Source organism: Betta splendens, chromosome 13 (genome assembly GCF_900634795.4).
Source record: "Betta splendens chromosome 13, fBetSpl5.4, whole genome shotgun sequence".
Taxonomy (NCBI): domain Eukaryota; kingdom Metazoa; phylum Chordata; class Actinopteri; order Anabantiformes; family Osphronemidae; genus Betta; species Betta splendens.
In genome coordinates, this window is record NC_040893.2 from 13739966 (window position 1) to 13760125 (window position 20160).

The 20160-nt window shown below is 42.0% G+C and overlaps 1 protein-coding gene across 3 annotated transcripts; it reads left to right on the forward strand.

The window, feature by feature from the left end:
- Positions 1-402: 402 nt before the first annotated feature.
- On the forward strand, positions 403-19826 carry LOC114868009 (von Willebrand factor A domain-containing protein 5A-like). 3 transcript variants are annotated; one of them, XM_055513732.1, is made up of 28 exons: positions 403-500; positions 2364-2512; positions 7011-7058; positions 7195-7397; positions 7482-7704; positions 7784-7950; positions 8022-8136; positions 8212-8348; positions 8433-8521; positions 8700-8844; positions 9060-9139; positions 9224-9338; positions 9792-9950; positions 10032-10135; positions 10221-10438; positions 14222-14266; positions 15019-15054; positions 15464-15499; positions 15970-16017; positions 16442-16477; positions 17385-17426; positions 17687-17722; positions 17993-18028; positions 18317-18352; positions 18620-18661; positions 18997-19145; positions 19271-19394; positions 19470-19826. In XM_055513732.1, the coding sequence occupies exons 2-28, from the start codon at positions 2419-2421 to the stop codon at positions 19547-19549; spliced, it is 2643 nt and encodes an 880-aa protein (XP_055369707.1). In that variant the 5' UTR covers positions 403-500; positions 2364-2418; the 3' UTR covers positions 19550-19826. The 3 variants fall into 3 exon arrangements, with proteins under 3 accessions (XP_055369707.1, XP_055369708.1, XP_055369709.1); XM_055513733.1 differs by lacking the exons at positions 15970-16017; positions 16442-16477; XM_055513734.1 differs by lacking the exons at positions 15464-15499; positions 15970-16017; positions 16442-16477.
- The last annotated feature ends 334 nt before the right edge of the window (positions 19827-20160 follow it).

The following is a 20160-nucleotide window of genomic DNA, read 5'->3' on the forward strand; positions in this document are numbered from 1 at the left end:
GTTAAAAAACGTAAATTGAATTATCCAGGCTGAGATACCAACAACGGCAAGGCAGAAGCAAGGTCAGGATACTGAGGAACAGGATGAGATGACTACCTAACTGCAGCTGGTGAATCATGTGAGTGGAGTTAGAAAGAACTGTGACAGACCAGAAAAAAACAGAAAATATCAAAATAAACCCGGAAGTAGAAGAAATAAGACAGGATTCATGACAGCTGGAGATCGAAACACTGTCATTTCTAAAAAGTAATAAATATCAGGTCTAACTACATTAGGGCATATAATGAAACAATAAGTTCAGTGAATATAAGTTTCATAAACTTGTATTTGTACTATAGCGTAAATATAATAACAACACAAACAGTAACCACTAATAAATGAAGCATCGCCCACTCTGTGGGCGTGGCTGGTTTGGATGACGTAGCACAGCCTTATTAATACTGTAACTGTTTTGTTGATGCAGTAGACGGCACGAGAGAGACGTAGGGTCATCGTTAGACGTAAGTTCTTTTCCAGTCTGTGTTGATTTAAAGAATGTTAACGATGCGGTCACGTTGTGTTCCGATGTCTTTTCCATTTTCATTTCCCGTCGGAGTGAGAAATGCTGTGAGTACAATTGTCTAAAAGCAAACAGCTGCCTTATTTATTTACGTTTAGGAAAAAAGAAACAAACTACAGCAAGAACACAGAAACAGCAGATTATAGACCGTGGATCCGTGCTGCGTTGGGAAAATGAAAACAAAACGAAACGAAGCAGGTCACAGGTGGAAGTTCGACCCTTTACTATTAAAACATATATAAACAGCTTTGAAAACTTTGATTTTCAGCCAAACGGTCCAATCATATAAGAATCTCAGTGTGTCCATTAACATGTGGTTAGCAGTAGATAGAGTGGTCGCTTCAGGTGTCTGCCAGAAATCAAAAGCCGCGCGCGAGAGCGCGCACCGCCTCGTTAAAGCGTTTAGCTCCGTTTGTGCAGGACTTATTTCGGATTCAAACTGCCATAACTTGTAAATATTATCCGATACACGTTTCAAGTGGCCGTAGTAATGCCACGTCTTTTAGATTTTGTGTAAACAACTGTAATAATCATCGTAATTAAAAGCGAGCGTCGACCGTAACTGTTTAACTCTGACATGACGCTGGAACTCAGATCTACGACTGAATACTGCAGCACCGTCTTTGGTCTTCCACGTGTTGTGTCCGCTTGAAACTGCACCAGTTAAGTTATATTTTACCACTTTTAATATCTTTATGAGTACAGTTAAACCAGTAAGATGATTTCATGTTGCCAAAACGTAGTTAGAGCCAAAAAGCTTTTGATCAGAAGCTTAATTCTGCCTTATTTTAAATACATGGAGCTTGGTTATATTAACAGACTTAATAAACATCCACACATCTCAGCACTTTCTACACCACGCACTCAAGCTGGGTTACGTTACCCTGGGGTGCCTGTCCTGCCATCCCAGGGTACCAGGGGTTATGGTCGGGCCGATGGGGTGGGCCTCGCTTTGCCCTTGTGTGGGTGGTGGACTGGGGGTGGGTCCCTCTCTGGGTGCGGGGGCTTCCCTGGTGGGCTCCCTACGGTTTGTGGGTGCTCAGGCTCCAATCTCTGGGGCTAAACCGCCCACTGGAAGAAATGTTTGCCTTGGATTCTCTCGGGCTGGACAGGCGTTGACCCAACAGTGGTCTGTTTGGGCCCCAGGTGTTGTCTGTATGGCTGCTCCAGCGCTGCTCAGATTCTTCATGAGGTAGATAAAAGGGCCCAAATCAGTTCTTTGAGTTTTGGAACAATGGATCTGCTAATAGAAAAAAATAGGTTGAGGAGGAGAAGAATAAGGAAAGACAAGAGTCAACTAGTAAGTAGTAAGTAAAAACGAATTCAACATAAAGTGATAAAGAACGATGAAAAATATTTAATTCAAACAAGAAATCCAGCATTAAATAAGAGCATCAGACATGTGCGAAAACATGGTCAAAACATTCAGTAACACTCTAGATTTAACATAGTCATACAAATGTAAATAAGCATCATGGGTATAAAGCTGATCATATTTGTATAAGAGAGAAAATTGCATTTTCTTCCATTTTAATAAAATTGTGAAAAGTGAAGTACAAACAAAATGGAAAATGATTGAGATACATTATTGATTAAGTAAATAAATTTGTCATTTACGTCTCACATTACAGAGCTCAGCTGTTGTATTTGTTTTTGCAAAGATGAAAACAGAAAGGACAAAGTGAAAAGTACCATGTTTCCAGAAATAAAGCATTTGTGTTTTAGCAGAGGAGGTCAGCTTGTATTTATTTACTGTAACTATTTTGACTGGAAAATCTCACATGCAAATCATAAATTGTTACAGGACCTGTCAGTAATTAAGGATCATCGGCACTTGTGTAAACGGAGGAAGTCAGAGAATGAAGCGGCTCCGGTCCTGGTTTAAGTGCATATTACCAGCTGAGAAAACACCTGCGACATCTTCAGTCTTTGTGAATTCCTCGTCTCCAGGAGGTAAGTTTAATTACACTGTGTGTTTATTTGCTGGTCCAGTGCGACTCGACTGCACAAGTACACTCAGAAACTTCAGTAATAACAGCTGCATCAAATGACATGAGTGAGCCAGTCAGCCATTTACTTAAAGACTGATCATACAGTGTTTGCATTTTAGATGTCTAAAATAGCATTTAAACTAGTCAGAATTACATTTGGAGTCCAAGGAATCTAAGAGAAATGTCAAATACATACTGTAAAATAGATGTAAGACAAAACACAAGACATTACAGTTTTTGCCTATTTCTTACTGTCATAACCTGGACTTGTCAGTTGCCATTTCCCGTTTTATGTTCATGTGTGTGTAGTTTCTGCTTTCTGCCCTTCACTCTGGTTCTTAGCTGCGTTAAATCAAGCTTCTGTTGTACTTTGTTTTAATTTCTGTTTAGTTCCTGCCTGCGATGTTCTAGCTTTATGTTTAGTCACATGCTTCACCAGCTGTAGCCTTTTAGTAATTGGTCGTCCAGGGGGGGGGGCTGTTGTAACCAGCAGCCACCTTGACCAGCGCCAGGGAAAAAAATGAATTGCATTGTTTTGACAAGCTGGTAAGAGTAGGCTATAACCTGAAAAATGAGGTTGCCCTAAAAAAATTCAAATTTCCCCCAAAAATGGTCACTTCAAAAGACATTTTAAGTATCAAATACTGTTGGAAAGAGGTTCATAGCATTCTACAGACATCACAATATTGTCTTTGTGCTCCAAATAATAAGCAAGACACATCATATTGAACTAAATGACCCAGAAAAAGATTCCCAGTCCCTGTCCCAGTTCACTGCCACAAAGTGCCTTTACTGTACATGCCTACATTTGTAGTCTAATCACCTCATTTGGTGTTTTTACGTCATTTGTTCTTGAGTGCATCAAAGTCAGATTGAATGTCGGAGGAGGAGATGCGAAGCACAGCTGACAGGCGATCATCACTGAGAGAGGATTTTTACCTGGATTTTGTAAACTTTATCATTGAAAATGTTTGTTTGTAGGTAGAGCCGATGTCTCCTCGTGTTTGGAAAGTTCTCCTTAGGAAATTTAAGAGAGAAGTAGAAATCCAGCAGAGATCCTGACTTAACATGCTCTGCCACTACTGCGTCAGACTGCATGTCAATAAGTTTGAGCTGAACGTCACTGGATTTTTATCCACACTGCAGTTAAAGGGAGAGGAAATCATGTGCATTTCATCCTCAATTGTTCTGACATCTTCAGTCCTCATCTAAGAGGTCCCAAACTCTTTTTGGCATTTTGACCAGACTGAGCCATCTGACAGCTGTGTGGTAGCTGATGTCACGTTACTGAGATTCATGCTTCTCCACAACACGTGTTGGTGTATAATACAGTACAAAAATACCAATTACTGATCTGCGTTGATTTCTGTCACTTTACCTTTCATGCATTTTAAAAGTCCAACATTTATTCCTGTAAGATTTGGCCAACTGTCCGTTGTGACACCTGCAAGTCTGTCCCATTTCAATGCCAGAGTGTCCGTGCACGCATTTATTGTACCTCTATAAACCGATTGCTGTTGTTGCCCCTTTCATCGAGCCCTTTATCCACCGGATAAATATGAGTAACTGGGCAGTGTGGCGGACATCACAGCTCTCGTCCAAAGCCAAGGAGAAAAAGTCAAATTTGCCACTTCACGTTGCAGCTGAAGCTCCAGATTTCCTGCAGTGTCCTCGATCCTCCTCGTCACGATTCTCCTGGACAGTGGGATTCGCTCAAATGTGGCTTTTGTGTGATGTGTGAAGCTTAGTAAAAAAGCCTTGCTGCTTTTGCAGATTAGCTACCAAAGCTTCCGATGTTTGCGATCACGGTCAACTAAAGGTATGTAGCCCGGAGGCGAGTGACGTGCGGTCAGGGTAGGCAGGGGAGGCAGGGCCTCACCTCACCTTACAAAATCCCATAATTTGAATACATAATAACATAAAATAGAAATTAATATCTGTCAACTCATCTGTGTTATAAATGCATTTCCTCTACATTTTTCAAAATTTCTAAACATTATCACAAGTAAAATGGCTGAATATGCGCATTTCCGGCCCTAATATGGGGAGAAATGTGAGGCATCAATGAGCCGAGCCTCAGCTCAGGGCTCCAGCTCCCATTCTCGAGCCGTCATTACATGGGTTAATAGGTGGAGCGATTGCTTCCTGTTTCACAGCTTGTCACCAACAAAATGCTGTTTTTTTCTTTCTTTTCTTGCTTTATACAAGCTCATCAATCCGTTTATTGATGTGGGTTTGACATAATTACTTCCTTGATTGTGCAAAAACGGGCAATGAGGCAAGACAGGAAATAGCCTCTATGGAAGCCGACAGGTGCTTGGCTGTAGTGATGTGTCGTTTAATGTGAACTAATCTTTTATATGACTCAGGAGAAACAACATCTCAGTAAACAACTCGTTCAGTTCCATGCAGTACCTTCTCTCGCCACATGGCAGCAGCTGCTTAAGCTCAGTCAGCAGGACAGAAGATAGAAATGATTCATTCAGAACTCATTCAACTGAGTGTCCTTACATGATGATTTGTTCTTTTGTCACGTGACAGCCAGGCCACACAGGCTCTGTAGCAGCAGGCACAGTTCGATCTTGATTCGTTCCTACGGATTCTTATGGATCGTTCGTTTGTTCTTTTGTCACGTGACACGTGTGGTTCATAGAGATGGGAAGTTTCATTCTTTCAGCTGACTCGGATCTTTAAGTCTCGATTAGTAAATTGAACGAATCATTTTGAGTCATCCGGTCATTTACAGCATTTAGCACTGTGGGCGTTGTAACAATGATCGTGATTCTCAAACACTATATACTGATGACAACATGGTTTGCTTCGGTGGACAAATTATAATCACAAGATGCCACAAGCAATTCAAACCATGTGAAAACCTAGCAAAAACATACCTGACGTGACTCCTCATTTCTATTTCCTGTCCTGCTGACTGAGCTTAAGCAGCTGCTGCCATGTGGCCATGTGGCGATTATTATTATTATTATTTCTCATTTTGGATAAAACGAATGCACCAGATGAATATTTCAGGGGAGTTATTCTTACTTTTTGCTTTAAAAGTCTCACTAATTGCCAAAATAAGTTTTACTTTCACTTCTCCAGCCATCACGTAAAAGGCAGCTCGGGCTGCACGGTTTAGTTCATCGTTCTCGTTCATCGTTCACAGCTCAGGCTCTGTGGCGAGCATCGAGTACTACAGTTCGTAATTCTGATTCGTTCATACGGATTGTTCGTTCATTCACTTGTCACGTGACCGCGGAGCCGCGCAGGCTCTTTAGCGAGCAGCAAGCGCTCCAGTTCATTCCTGAGTCGTTCATACGGATCTTTATGGATCAGTCGTTTGTTCGTCCTTTTATCATGTGACCGCTACCAAGTGACTTTCGTGCTTTTAAACAACAATGACAGCGATGATGCTGGACATAAGCTACGTTATTGTGGTGCGTATTTGTTATGTTTTCACATGGTTTAAATTGCTTGTTGCATTTTGTGATTATAGTTTATCCGCGAAAGCAAACCATGTTGTCATCAGTATATAGTGTTTGAAAACCGCAACCATTATTACAACGCCCACAGCGCCACCTGCTATAAATGAACGAATGACTCGAAATGATTCGTTCACTTTACTGATCGAGACTTAAAGATCCGAGTCAGTTGAAAGAACGGAACTTCTGTTTTGTTTTGTTTTTGTCAGGCGCCTCTTCGCGCCAGTGACGTTGGCGCTGCTCCAGTGAGTTAGCAAACAAAGTCAGTTACAGTAGCTTATTTCCCAACTGTCAAGATGGAGGAGAATTACATAGGTCGTCTTGAGGCATTTTCAAAACTTAACAAAAGCTCAAGACAACTCGCTCCTTTCAAACTGGTGCACCCGAAAAGACTGGCTGCGCTGCCACAAACTGACTGTACTGTTTTCAACTTGTGATAACGTCTGGACTAACACAGGATATTGTATAAAATATATTAAAAATATATAAAAAATATATATAAATAAATATAAATATAAAATATATAAAACTAAGACCACAAATGGTTTTCAGTTTTCTAAAGAATAAATGATTACACCAGCTTAGATTTTTAAGTCAAGTAAAGTCAAAGTCTTGTGTTACTTTGCAATCTTGCGTTAACTAAAAGTACGAGTGCTGTGTTAACTAAATAAGGCAGAAGTCCTGTGTTAACTGAAAGCAAAGTCTCATGTTTCCATTAATGTCCATTGTACAGTAAGCGTGTTAGGTCCTGTGGTATTTTTTAAAGTATAAGTTCTGTTTTAAGTGAGTAAAGCGAGTTAAAGCCAGTATCACTGTTTGGTCCACTCTGTTCCTCAGTTATAATTAAAGTAATTGTAATTACAGTATTAAAATGGTTTAGTCATAGTAACACGAAAAAAATATATTTAGACCTTCTGAAAAAATCTGGTTTCCTAAGAAGATGGGGATGAGAAAGTTCTCAAGGGTCCTTTTTTTTTACAGGTCCAACAATGACTCACTGTGGTCTGATAACTACTGAACGGGAACAAGGTCCGAAATCTTTTTGTTTTCCTGTTAAATTACATTCCTATACTTGTTTGGGCTGCTAAGCTAAACTAACTAAACACAAAGACAATAACATGGACATTATGTGTGGTATATTTTGAGGCGTTTGTTTCTGTGCCAGTTCCTCTGAAGAGCATCGAGGTGGAGCTGCAGGTGAGGGACCATGTGGCCACAGTGGTCTCTACTCTGAGCTACGACAACAAGGAGGACAAACCAATAGAGGCTGTGTTCGTCTTCCCTCTGCCTGGAGACGCTGCCGTCTGTCATTTCAGTGCTACCGTTGGTCAGACACAGATTGTAGCTGAGGTGAAGGAGAAGCAGCAGGTGAGCTGGACAGTAAAGGTTGGATTCCTGACAAGCCTCTAATTAACGGTGGTGGATGTCACTGATGCGTCGTCTGTTCTCCAGGCTCGTGAGGAGTATGATGACGCCCTGAGCTCCGGTCAGCAGGCCTTCCTGTTGGAGGAGAGTGACCAGAGTCCAGACATCTTTTCTCTGAGTGTGGGGAGTCTCCCTCCAGGAGAGAGCGCCTCCATCAGGCTGGAGTATGTCACTGAGCTGGCTGTGCAGGCTGATGACGGCCTGAGGTTTTGTCTGCCTGCTGTGCTCAACCCTCGTTACCAACCTCAGGGTGAGAAAACAGCCTCAGCTTAGTTCAATCTTAGTTTCTGATACTATGTGATGTCAAACACGACTGACCTTTTTTACAGGAAGTGAGGGTCCCAGTGTTAAGGTGACATCAGTTCCAGCGTCTCAGGTTCCCTACACTCTGTCTTTCTCTGCTCGACTGTCGTCTCCTCGTCCGATCTCTAAAGTAGAGTCCAGCTCCTCCCTGGATCCTCTCCAGTTCCTCAACGCAGAGCAAACCCAGGCCACAGTAGGTCGACTGCTCATAGCTCCAGTGTGTGGTAAAACTCTATTCATGCTCATGAGTGTGTTAATCTGTAGGTGAAGTTGGCTGCAGGACACAAGTTTGACAGAGATGTGGAGCTGCTGGTTTATTACAAAGATGCCCACCAGCCCTCTGCTGTGGTAGAAGCAGGACAGGCCTCTGCAGAGCCTGGTCAGTGCTAAGGTTTAATGTCGTAGCTTTGCTCACCAGACTCAGTAGTTTCCTAATGATTTCTCTGTGTTTCAGGCTCTCTGATGGGTGATCAGGTGGTGATGGTGAGCCTGTACCCTGAGTTTCCTCAGGCTGTCACTTCTAAAGGAGAGTTTGTAATTTTACTGGATCGATCTGGGAGTATGCAAAATGCCCGCATCAGTAGCGCCAGGGTAACAATAGCTATTTTCCTTTCTAACACATTTTGTGTTTCTCTCACACAGCTGTCATTAATTTGTTTTCTATTTATCTACAAGGACACGCTGCTGCTCCTGCTGAAGAGTTTACCAATGGGCTGCTATTTCAACATCTACGGCTTTGGCTCCACCTTTGAACACATGTTCCCGTAAGTAGACAGTGAAGCACGTGATATAATATTATTTTATTTGAAACAAACTGTAGACAATGATTCCGAAATAAAAACATTTGCTACATTCTCCAAGTCCAAACCTCTGTTTCCCTGAACTCTCTAGTCGCACAGAATCATCACCTGATGTTTCTGTTATGTGTGTTTCTAATGGCAGTAAGAGTGTGGAGTACAGCCAGCAAACCATGGACGAGGCTCTGAAGATGGTCAAAGAGGTGCAGGCTAATCTTGGAGGAACTGAGATTCTCTCACCCCTCCAACATATCTACAGCCAGCCCTGCATTACTAATCAGCCTCGACAAGTAATACACTCAATCATAGATACAAACTGTCACCAAAAACACCAGAGTCAACATTACTCTGCTACTGTATGGATTTCAGCCTCACAAAATGCAGAAATAAAATGTTCCTTTCTCATTAAGTAGAGTCATACTACAAAGTAGAAACTGAAAACATCAGATGACAACAATGTTGCCACGTTACAACATGTGTTCATGTTATTTATATTCCTCTCTAGCTTTTTGTTTTTACCGATGGAGAAGTGGGAAACACCAAGAAAGTTATTGATCTGGTGAAGAAGAATTCAGGTTCCCACAGGTGAAATCACAGAAATCAATCCCTCAGGTCTCATAGTAAATGTTTATGTGCAGTGAGTCTTTGTTAAAAACCAGTGTCCTGCAGGTGTTTCTCCTTTGGGATCGGGGAAGGGGCCAGCTCTGCTCTCATCAACGGACTGGCCAAGGAAGGAGGAGGTCACGCTCAGTTCATCACTGGGACCGACAAGATGGAACCCAAAGTAAGAAAGACACTGAAGTAATGAGGTCGTGAAGTGAACTATCTATAAATAAAATCTATGTTGCATTTATTTGTATAGAGTTACTTAACATAAAAAACAATCCCTGACAAATTCACAAACCAAAGACAAACCTAACAGATACATCTTGAGCAAACACTTGGTAACAGTGAAGAGAATGAACTTCAGCAGATCAGGAGGTCATCTGCCTCGACTGATTGGTCTGAGCTTTAAAAGGAGAGAGCAATGATAAACAACAAGCTGTAGAGAAAACTGGGCAGGTTGGTAGGTTTAAAACGGTAAACCCAGACGTCAGCAGAAAATAACAGAGAGGAAAAGGCAAAACTAAAGGAAGGTAAGTGGTGTAAGGCCAAGTTGGCATCTGCTGAAAAGAGAGAAGCTCTGAAGTTTTGAATTAAGAAACGGTTCAAGTTCTTCAAATGTTTATTTCTCCAGGTGATGCAGTCGCTGCGATTTGCTCTGCAGACAGTTGTGGAAAACATCTCAGTCACATGGGATCTTCCCAAAGAAGCATCCGTCACTGTCCTCTCTCCACCAATCACAGCAATATTTCAGGGTCAAAGGTCACTGATTTATGCTCAGATCACTGGACAGGTAGAACCAGTATTTACACATACTGTACGTCTGTCTGTTCATCAGGTTTGTGAGTAACGTATCTGGTTTGTGTTCTCTCAGACTTCAGAAGTTGCAGAGGGCTCTGTGAAGGTGAAGTACAGTCTGGCTGATCAGGACTTTGAGAACCAGCTCCACTTCAGTCTCAAACCAGCAGAGGACACTGGGTTAGACAGGTTTTAATCAGTGTCCATGAAGGTTTGCTTATGTTAGCTTAATATGAATCTCCACCTCTGTCACTCCTGTCTGCAGATTAACAGTCCACAGGTTGGCTGCTCGGACTCTGATTCGCTCCCTGGAGTTGGAGGACAGAGAGAGCAGAGGACGAGATGGAGCGATAAGGAAGAAGATGGTGGAGCTCAGTGTCCAATCAGGAGTGAGCAGCTCCGTCACCGCCTTTGTTGCCATGAACAAAAGTGATGGCAAAAACATTCAAGGACCTCTGGTGCGCAGAGATATTCCAGTACCTGGTGAGTGTTTTTTTATGACTAACATTGACACAATGAGGACTGTGCAGACTGTTTAAGGCAGGGGTCTCAAACTCAAATTAGCCAAAGGTTGCTTGAAGTATAGTCTGAGTGAGCCTGGGCTGCATAAAGTATTCCACTGAAAAAGCTTTCAAGTGATGATCCAAACCAATTGTCTCAGTCTTCCTTTTACACAGCTGAGCCACATTTGGCTTCAGGGAGGAAGAAATTCAGACCCTCAGTATGGCTTGAAGATGCTTATTAGTAAGTGAGGACCTGTACTTTGACCTGTCAAAGTTTATAGTCGTCTCTCTCAACTCCCTGGTATTCTGCATATAATCCTCAGCTTGTCTACAGTAGCTGAGTAACAGCGATGTGTTGCGAGGTTTATGAGGTTTATAATAAGGCAGTGATCCGGTGAGAGGTTTTCATTGCATTTCTTAAATGTATTTTATACTGGTTATATACAAAACTATAGGGAGATGCCCATTTTTAATTTTGAACCTGTGAAGTTTGAACATTAAATTCTACTTTATTCAGTTTTACATGTTTGCTCGTCATGAGGATAACAAGAAAAATAAGCAAATGATTCACTTAAAAAAAATTCACAAAAAAAAGGACCACATGGCCGAACAAAGGCATATGACCGTCACACCCTGATAAGAGTCCATAACAGAGAGTTCAAAACACCGTCCAAACCTGAGGAGCAACACAAGGTCCAAACCATCCTCTCAGGGAGGGCGAGGAGGTGTCTCAACCCAGCAGCCTCTCTACACAAAGTGCCCAGGGGCGAACAGTAGGCTCTGGGAGGTCGGCGCCGAGGCCAGCCACTTCCAGAACCCCACAGGGAATGACGGTGTCCCCCAGATGGGGAACCGCCCCGAATCCTAGAGAGTCGAGGCGTCCGGCGAAGAACCAGTGTGGAGGACAGACGTGAGACTGGCACCAGAGACGGGGACCAATGTGGCGCCAGAAGCAAAGATGAGGACAGATGTGGAGCCAGAACCAGAGCCAGAGATGAGGGCTGACGTGAAGCCAGAGTGGACGTGGTCGGTGCCAAACCACAAGGAACTGAAACAGACGTGGTTGGTGCCGAATCACCAGGAACCCCGGAAGCTGCATCGGCACGCAGAGAAGCAGAGGGCACAGGAGCCCTGGCTGGTGCAATCGTCTTTGGACCCGGGGCGGGGGAACGGCCGTTGCTCCGGGGGCCAATGGGCAGGGACCGAGGCCGGGGTTGGCTGGGCAGCAGCGGAGCTCGACGGGGCAGAAGCAGGGCTTGACTGGGCCGCAGCTAGGCTTGGCCTGGCAGTAACCAAGGCAGGAGCCAGGTATGGCTGAAGAGTGACGTGCGTTGACCGAGGCGGGGTCTTGAGCGGGACAAAATGACTGCTGTGCCGGTGTTGGATGGGGCCCGGCGACTGGAGCAGTAAAGACCAGGGCCGGCAAGGGAAATGTGGTGGATGCGGGCTGTGACGCAGGAACTGGGGCAAGCTGAGACATTAGGGTTGATGCATGCTGGGACCCAATGGCTGGAACTAGGGCGCCCATTACCGGCACGGGCTCGGGGAGTGGTCGTACACCCTTCAGCTCAGGAAATAATGCAGAAAGTCCCACCGTCTCACTGAGGCCAGGCGTACTCCAACACAGTGCCACCACCCTGTGGATACCCGCCTTGACCCGCGGGTCTGTGGTAGTTGCAAATACTCCCAGGAACTCCTTCAGGAGGAATAATGCGGGCGGCAGGCAGTAGTCAGGCTCTGGGCTGGAACCGGTCGGGTCGGCAGGACCGGGCGCAGGCTCAGAGCACTTGGTGGGGTTGGTGCCTCTCCGACTGCTGGAAGCCTGCCCTCTTGGTTCGGGAATCGAGGCAGTGGCTGTGACGGGTGCCGCGAGGTGGCAACATGAGCTTGAGCCGGCGAGGCAGCGACGGGAGCTTGAGACGTTGGGCCCAGCTGTGCAAGCATTGAAGAGGGAGAATTAATTCAGAGGCCTTGGGGTTACGACCTGTGTTCCAGCCAGAGGACACTTTCTTCTGTTCAGGGGTCTGGGCAGAGTCCAAGGGCAGTTGAGCAAGGTTGGTAGCACTCTGAGCCTTTAGCTCCTTCCAGATCTGACGCCCCTCACCGGGCGCCAGCACTGAGGTCAATGGTGGAGTCAGGACACACGGGGGAACAGAGCCCATGAACACCCCACCGCTGAGCAGGGGAATAACAGAGTCCGATGGCAACCCCTCTTCAGCAAGTGGAGCCAGAGCAAGGCCCAAAGGCCGCTGAGACACCGGAGCTGCGCCTCTAACAGAGAACCGGGACGAAACAGGAGCAGAAGCATGAACAGGACCACACTCAGAAACCGGAGTCGAAAACTGACCTTGAGTGGGCGGTGGAGAGACCGGAGCCGGAGTTGAGTGATAAGCTGTCACGTAGGCAGCCTATAATAAATTGCAGCACCAGCCAGCACAGTAGAAAGAAAAAGTAAATTTCTTACCAACTCAGGAAAAAAAAATAATTTATAATCCGTCAAAATCTAAACAGGAAGTGAAAACAACAAGTCTGGATTATTGCTTTTCATGTGTCCACTTCTTTCTCCATTGTGGTATTTTTATATATATATATCAAATGTACGTTTTCGATGTTCAAGTTGATTGCTGATCGGGCTCCAATTCCTTGCGCCTCAAGCACGCCCAGTCAAACAGTTTCCCCACACCGGGGTAGTCCAACCACCACCAATATTCCTCCTCTAGTATGGCGATTACCTCCTCTACTACTCCTGATGGCAGGAGAGAGAACAGTCCATGAGAGGGGTGCTGAGGATCCCCCATGATGGAAGCTGCTCTGTGTGTGCAGCGTTGCTGATAAATCTCTTCCAGGAACGGGAGAGGGGCACCAACAGTCTTGCTGGCAGTACTGACAATGCTGTAGAACCGTTGATGGTTCTGGGCTCTGCAGCTTCCAAACCAGGATATGAAGCTGTGTGTTAGGATGCTTTGTATGGTGCCCCTGTAAAATGTGATTAGGTGATGAGTAGGATAACAGCACCTTTTGTGAAGATCAAGATAGGAGTATGTTCTCCTCCTGTAAAGAATAATTTGTTGGACTTTAGCGATTATTATGGATAATAATATTGTTTATGTATAGACTACCTTTATGTACTGTTGACAAAGATGCTTGCTTACAGTACAGTTTACATCATGGCCTGTAGCTCTGAAGACAAAGCCGGAGGAGGATAGTCTAAATGAACTGAAATAGAATTAATCGTTTTTCATAAAAAACATTTACCTATCCTTGTTTATGTACAGTAAGCAGGCCCGTTCAGAATCACGGACTCTACGTCATATTGGCACATCCAGGAAGACATCTGTAACCACTGACTTAAAACAACACTTAAAAGGATTGCAAGTAATTTAATGTAGAATTTTATTTTCTAACAACTAACAATACAATATACTATTGTATTGAGCAACACTAGTACCTGTCACTGCTCCCATACAGTAGATGTGATGTACAGCCTGGTGCTGCTACAGTGATAATGCAGACACTACAGGCCTCACTGAGCATGCTCAGTGTTAGAATCCATGACAACAGTTAGTGATGACTGATGAGATTAAAAGATTAATATTGAGTTGTTTGTCCTTGAAGCTCAGAATGTTTGTATGTGACACAAAGACTTCTCAGGAATGAACAAATAACAGAACAAGTCTCTAATGATTCTTTGTTAAAAGTGCATTTTTACCATTTAACTGCTAAATTTTACTAACTAAATTTTATCATCTGTTTTAAATTTTAGGAAGGTTCTGTGAACCGCCTTCAAGGAGGGACCCATTTCACCAAGGTACTGTACTCTACCCAGTGGTGAGAAGTTGAGCTGGATTAGAATGCGTTTGTTTTTTACTTCATTGCATTAAATAATGCTGAATCTAAACTGTTATATACTTATGTGTAGTTATCACGCTTTAATCTACTTATAGCAGCAGAACAAGTTTATTCTTTGGCAGAGACAACAGTCTGTAATGATTCTTTGCTAAATGTGCACTTTTATATTTTTATTGTTTTGATATGGTAAGTATTCTAACTAAATTTTATTTGTCTTTAATTAAAATTTAATAAATTTGTCTTTTTTAATTATATGCCTGAGATGGACAGGAGGAACCTATTTGAAGCAGGTACTGTACAAGAGTCACCAGTCTCTGCATGAGTCTTTGTTAAATGTGCACGTTTATATTTTAACTGCTTCGATGAGTTAAGAACTAATAAGTTGTTTATCTAGTTACATTTTATTTGACCTTAAGGGTGCCAAGGTTCTATGCCTTCAAGACTGGCAACCTCCTGTCCACCCAGGGCTACGACGTTGAGCTGCATTAAAACATGTTTATGTGTTTGTGTCTTTACTACATTTATTAAACGTGAATCTAAACTGTTAACATGCTTTCATCTACTTACAGCAGAACAAGTGTATTCTTTGGCAGAGTCAACAGTCTTTATTGATTTTTTGTTAAATGTGTACTTTTATATTTTATTTGATTCAATATGTTAAATAATTATTATTGTTTTACACCTAATTTTGTTTGTCTTACATTTCAACAGCTTTGCCTTCAAGGGAATGGGAGCGCTCATATGAAGGTAGTGTACTTACAGTAAAGCCCAGAATGTAAAGACCAGGAGTTGGAAATGATCTCTATACTGTACGCACATCAGATTCAAAGTGGACACTCTAAACACATAGTGTACTAGTACACAGCTTTTTTACAATGTGCTTGTTCCCCTCAGATGACTGTTCGCCTCAGCACTCCCTGCTTTGTTTGCCTTGTTAAATGTGCACCTTTATATTTTCATTGTTTTGACATTTTAAATACTAATAATTAGCTTTTCTAACTAAATTTTATTTTCTTTAAGTGTACAGTTCTTTGGCAGAGTCAACAGTCTCTAATGATTATTTGTTAAATGAGTACTTTTATATTTTATTTGATTCAATATGTTAAATAATTATTATTGTTTTACACCTAATTTTATTTGTCTTACATTTCAACAGTTTTGCGTCCAAGGGAAAGGGAGCGCACATATGAAGGTAGTGTACTTACAGTAAAGCCCAGAATGATGGAGTTGGAGATGATCTCTATACTGTATGCACTTCAGATTCAAAGTGGACACTCTAAACACATAGTGTACTAGTACACAGCTTTTTTACCATGTGCTTGTTCCCCTTAGATGACTGTTCGCCTCAGCACTCCCTGCTTTGTTTGCTTTGTTAAATGTGCACTTTTATATTTTCATTGTTTTGACATTTTAAATACTAATAATTAGCTTTTCTAACTAAATTTTATTTGTCTTTTGTCTTCATTGCATTAAATAATGCTGAATCTAAACTGTTATATACTTATGTGTAGTTATCACGCTTTAATCTACTTATAGCAGAAGAACAAGTTTATTCTTTGGCAGAGTCAACAGTCTGTAATGATTCTTTGCTGAATGTGCACTTTTATATTTTTATTGTTTTGATATGCTAAGTATTCTAACTAAATTTTATTTGTCTTTAAGCCTTACATCATATGCCTGAGATGGACAGGAGGAACCTATTTGAAGCAGGTACTGTACAAGAGTCACCAGTCTCTGCATGAGTCTTTGTTAAATGTGCACGTTTATATTTTAACTGCTTCGATGAGTTAAGAACTAATAAGTTGTTTATCTAGTTACATTTTATTTGTCCTTAAGAGTGCCAAGGTTCTATGCCTTCAATACTGGCAACCTCCTGTCCACCCAGTGCTACGACGTTGAGCTGCATTAAAACATGTTTATGTGTTTGTGTCTTTACTACATTTATTAAACGTGAATCTAAACTGTTAACATGCTTTCATCTACTTACAGCAGCAGAACAAGTGTATTCTTTGGCAGAGTCAACAGTCTCTATTGATTTTTTGTTAAATGTGTACTTTTATATTTTATTTGATTCAATATGTTAAATAATTATTATTGTTTTACACCTAATTTTATTTGTCTTTCATTTCAACAGCTTTGCCTTCAAGGGAAAGGGAGCGCACATATGAAGGTAGTGTACTTACAGCAAAGCCCAGAATGATGGAGTTTGAGATGATCTCTATACTGTATGCACATAAGATTCAAAGTGGCTGCTCTAAACACATAGTGTACTAGTACACAGCTTTTTTACCATGTGCTTGTTCCTGTCAGGAACACATGGAGGAGGACCCAAATGCACAGTGCGGACGAGGATGATAGTCAACAAACAGTGTTTATTACTGAAACGTAGTCAGGCGATCCAGGTCATACACACTAAGGCTCAGTTCAAAGGCACAAAAGAGGCAGGCAGGATCAGGTCCGGGAAACATGCAGGAGTTCGGTACACGGTTAAGCACGGCAGAGGTACAGACTGGGGCTAGACAAAAACTCGATGGTCAGACGGTCAGTAAAGTTACCACAAGGTCCAAGGCGAAGGTACAGACAGGGTTTTGGCAGGAATCGGCAGTCGGGTACGGACAGGATCGTGCAACAGGTTAGCTTAGACGGCAACGCTGGAATGTGGTATGAAACTCGACAATCTGGCGAGGTACTGGGGTGAGAGGTGATGCTTAAATACACGGTGAACTGATTGCTAATGAAGTGCAGGTGTGGATAATGACGGGTGAAACAGGGAACAGCTGTGACAAGACGTAAACCGGAAGTAAAGCTAGTAGAGAAACAGAAACCGGGAGTGCTACCAAAATAAAACAGGAAATGAAAACTGGAACCAAAGCATGATGACATGGATGACAAACTGAGTCCTTACAAAATAAAAGCAGAACAGGAACCGGATCGTGACAGTTCCCCTCAGATGACTGGTCGCCTCAGCACTCCCTGCTTTGTTTGCTTTGTTAAATGTGCACTTTTATATTTTCATTGTTTTGACATTTTAAATACTAATAATTAGCTTTTCTAACTAAATTTTATTTGTCTTTAAGTGTACAGTTGTTTGGACAGGGGCATAGCCGAAGAGAAAGCAGGTACTGTTATCTGCCCAGTGGTGAGAAGTTAAGATCCAGTTGAACATGTTGATGTGTTTCTGTCTTCATTACATTAAATAACGCTGAATCTAAACTGTTACTTGTGTGAGTAGTTATCATGCTTTAATCAACTTATAGCAGCAGCAGTCTCTAATGATTATTTGTTAAATGTGTACATTTATATTTTATTTGATTCAATATGTTAAATAATTATTATTGTTTAACACTTATTATTGTTTATTTCTCTTACATTTTAACAGCTTTGCCTTCAAGAGAAAGGAGGCGCTCAAATGAAGGTAGTGTTCTTACAGTAAAGCATAGAATGATGGAGTTGGAAATGATCTCTATACTGTATGCACACATCAGATTCAAAGTGGACACTCTAAACACATAGTGTACTAGTACACAGCTTATTCACCATGTGCTTGTTCCCCTCAGATGACTGTTCGCCTCAGCACTCTCTCTGCTTTGTTAAATGTGAACTTTTTTATTTTCATCGTTTTCATATGTCAAGTACAAATAATAAGTTTTTCTAACTAAATTTTATCATCTGTTTTAATTTTTAGTAATGTGCTGTTTAAGGAGGGACCCATCTCCCCAAGGTACGGTGCTGTACTCTACCCAGTGGTGAGAAGTTGAGCTGGATTAGAACGCTTTTGTTTTTGACTTCATTTGATTAAATAATGCTGAATCTAAACTGTTATATACTTATATGTGTAGTTATCATGCTTTAATCTATTTATAGCAGCAGAACAAATTTAATCTTTGGCAGAGTCAACAGTCTGTAATGATTATTTGCTAAATGTGCATTATTATATTTTAATTGCTTCAATATGTTAAATAATTATTATTGTTTTACACTTATTTTTATTTGTCTTACATTTCAACAGCTTTGCCTTCAAGGGAAAGAGAGCACTCAGATGACGGTAGTGTACTTACAGTAAAGCACAGAATGATGGAGTTGGAGATGATCTCTATACTGTATGCACTTCAGATTCAAAGTGGATACTCTAAACACATAGTGTACTAGTACACAGCTTTTTTACAATGTGCTTGTTCCCCTCAGATGACTGGTCGCCTCAGCACTACCTGCTTTGTTTGCTTTGTTAAATGTGCACTTTTATATTTTCATTGTTCTGACATTTTAAATACTAATAATTAGCTTTTCTAACTAAATTTTATTTGTCTTTAAGGGTACATTCGTTTGGACACGAGCATAGCCAAGGAGAAAGCAGGTACTGTTATCTGCCCAGTGGTGAGAAGTTAAGCTCCATTTGAACATGTTGATGTGTTTCTGTCTTCATTACATTAAATAACGCTGAATCTAAACTGTTACTTGTGTGAGTAGTTATCATGCTTTAATCAACTTATAGCAGTGGAACAAGTTTATTCTTTGGCAGAGTCAACAGTCTCTAATGATCCTTTGCTAAAAGTGCACTTTTATATTTTAATTGCTTCAATGAGTAAAGAACTAATAAGTTGTTTATCTGATTTTTTTTGTTCTTAAGAGTCCCAAGGTCCTATGCCTTCAAATTAATCAGGTTATTCACCATGTGCTTGTTTCCCTCAGATTACTGGTCGCCTCAGAACTCACCCACAGGCCCTTTGCTGCAGCTGGTCTCCCTCCAGAAGGCGTCTGGCTGCTGGCTGCTGGATTCAGCTCTGGCTGCTGCGCTGGGAAAAACCAGCGAGGAGGTGGAGAAGGCAAAGCCTGCACAGGTATAATGTTATACGAGGGCAGGACTCATGGTTGGTTAAAAGCCATGATTCAACAGTTCATACTTCTGCTGTATACTTCATGTTTGTTGTTTCTGGTTCTATCACTGTTTGATGCGGTGAATTAGGTCAACCAGGACGTGTGGGCCACCGTTCTGGCTCTGATCTGGCTTCATGGTTTCAAGGCGGACGCTAAGGAAGAGTGGGAGCTGCTGGCTATGAAGGCTGTGTCATGGCTCCGTGCTCAGAACGGTAATGACCACGACCATGAGCTCCGAACAGTGTGTGCTCACTTTATTGTTGTAATGACTTTGTTCTTTGTTCCAGCACCGTGTATGAAGGAGTGTGTGGAAGCTGGAAATACAGTGTTGGGCTGCAAGGTGGCGACAAATGCTCTTGGCTTCTGAGGGTTTCTATAAAAAGGCTTCTCTTCAAGAAGAAGCACATTTCCTCCGTTTTACAACATCTACTTTAACTTCACTCTGGAACTCATCTTAATTATTTCATTCAAGAGGTTGACTTTACAATGTCCTAAAGCAGCACAAAATACATTTGAAGTTCCTGGTACAGTATAAAAATAATAACTTGCCTATTTCACTGTATTGTACTTTATCTCACTCTTTCTATTGTGTGACCTGTGTGCACAAAATTAAAATGTTGCTATATAATAAAGCTTGACACTGATTTTGTCATGTGTAAACAAAACTGCAGAAAAAAGTAAAGGAGTAAGTTTTTGAGCATGGGACCTAATGGGGATGCGGAAACACTGTGGTTTCTAAAATGCAATAAATATGAGGTCTAACTACAGCAGGGCATCAAATGTAACAACGAATTCAGTGAATATGAATTTCAGAAACTTTTATTTGTACGATAGCGTAATCACATACTGTGTACACCGGTAAGTGGAGCGTCGCCCACGCCGATGACTTCCGGGAATCGAGCGCACTCTGTGGGCGTGGCTGGTCTGGATGACGTAGCTCATCTTTAAAACGTTCCCAGTTTTCTTGGTACAGAGGAC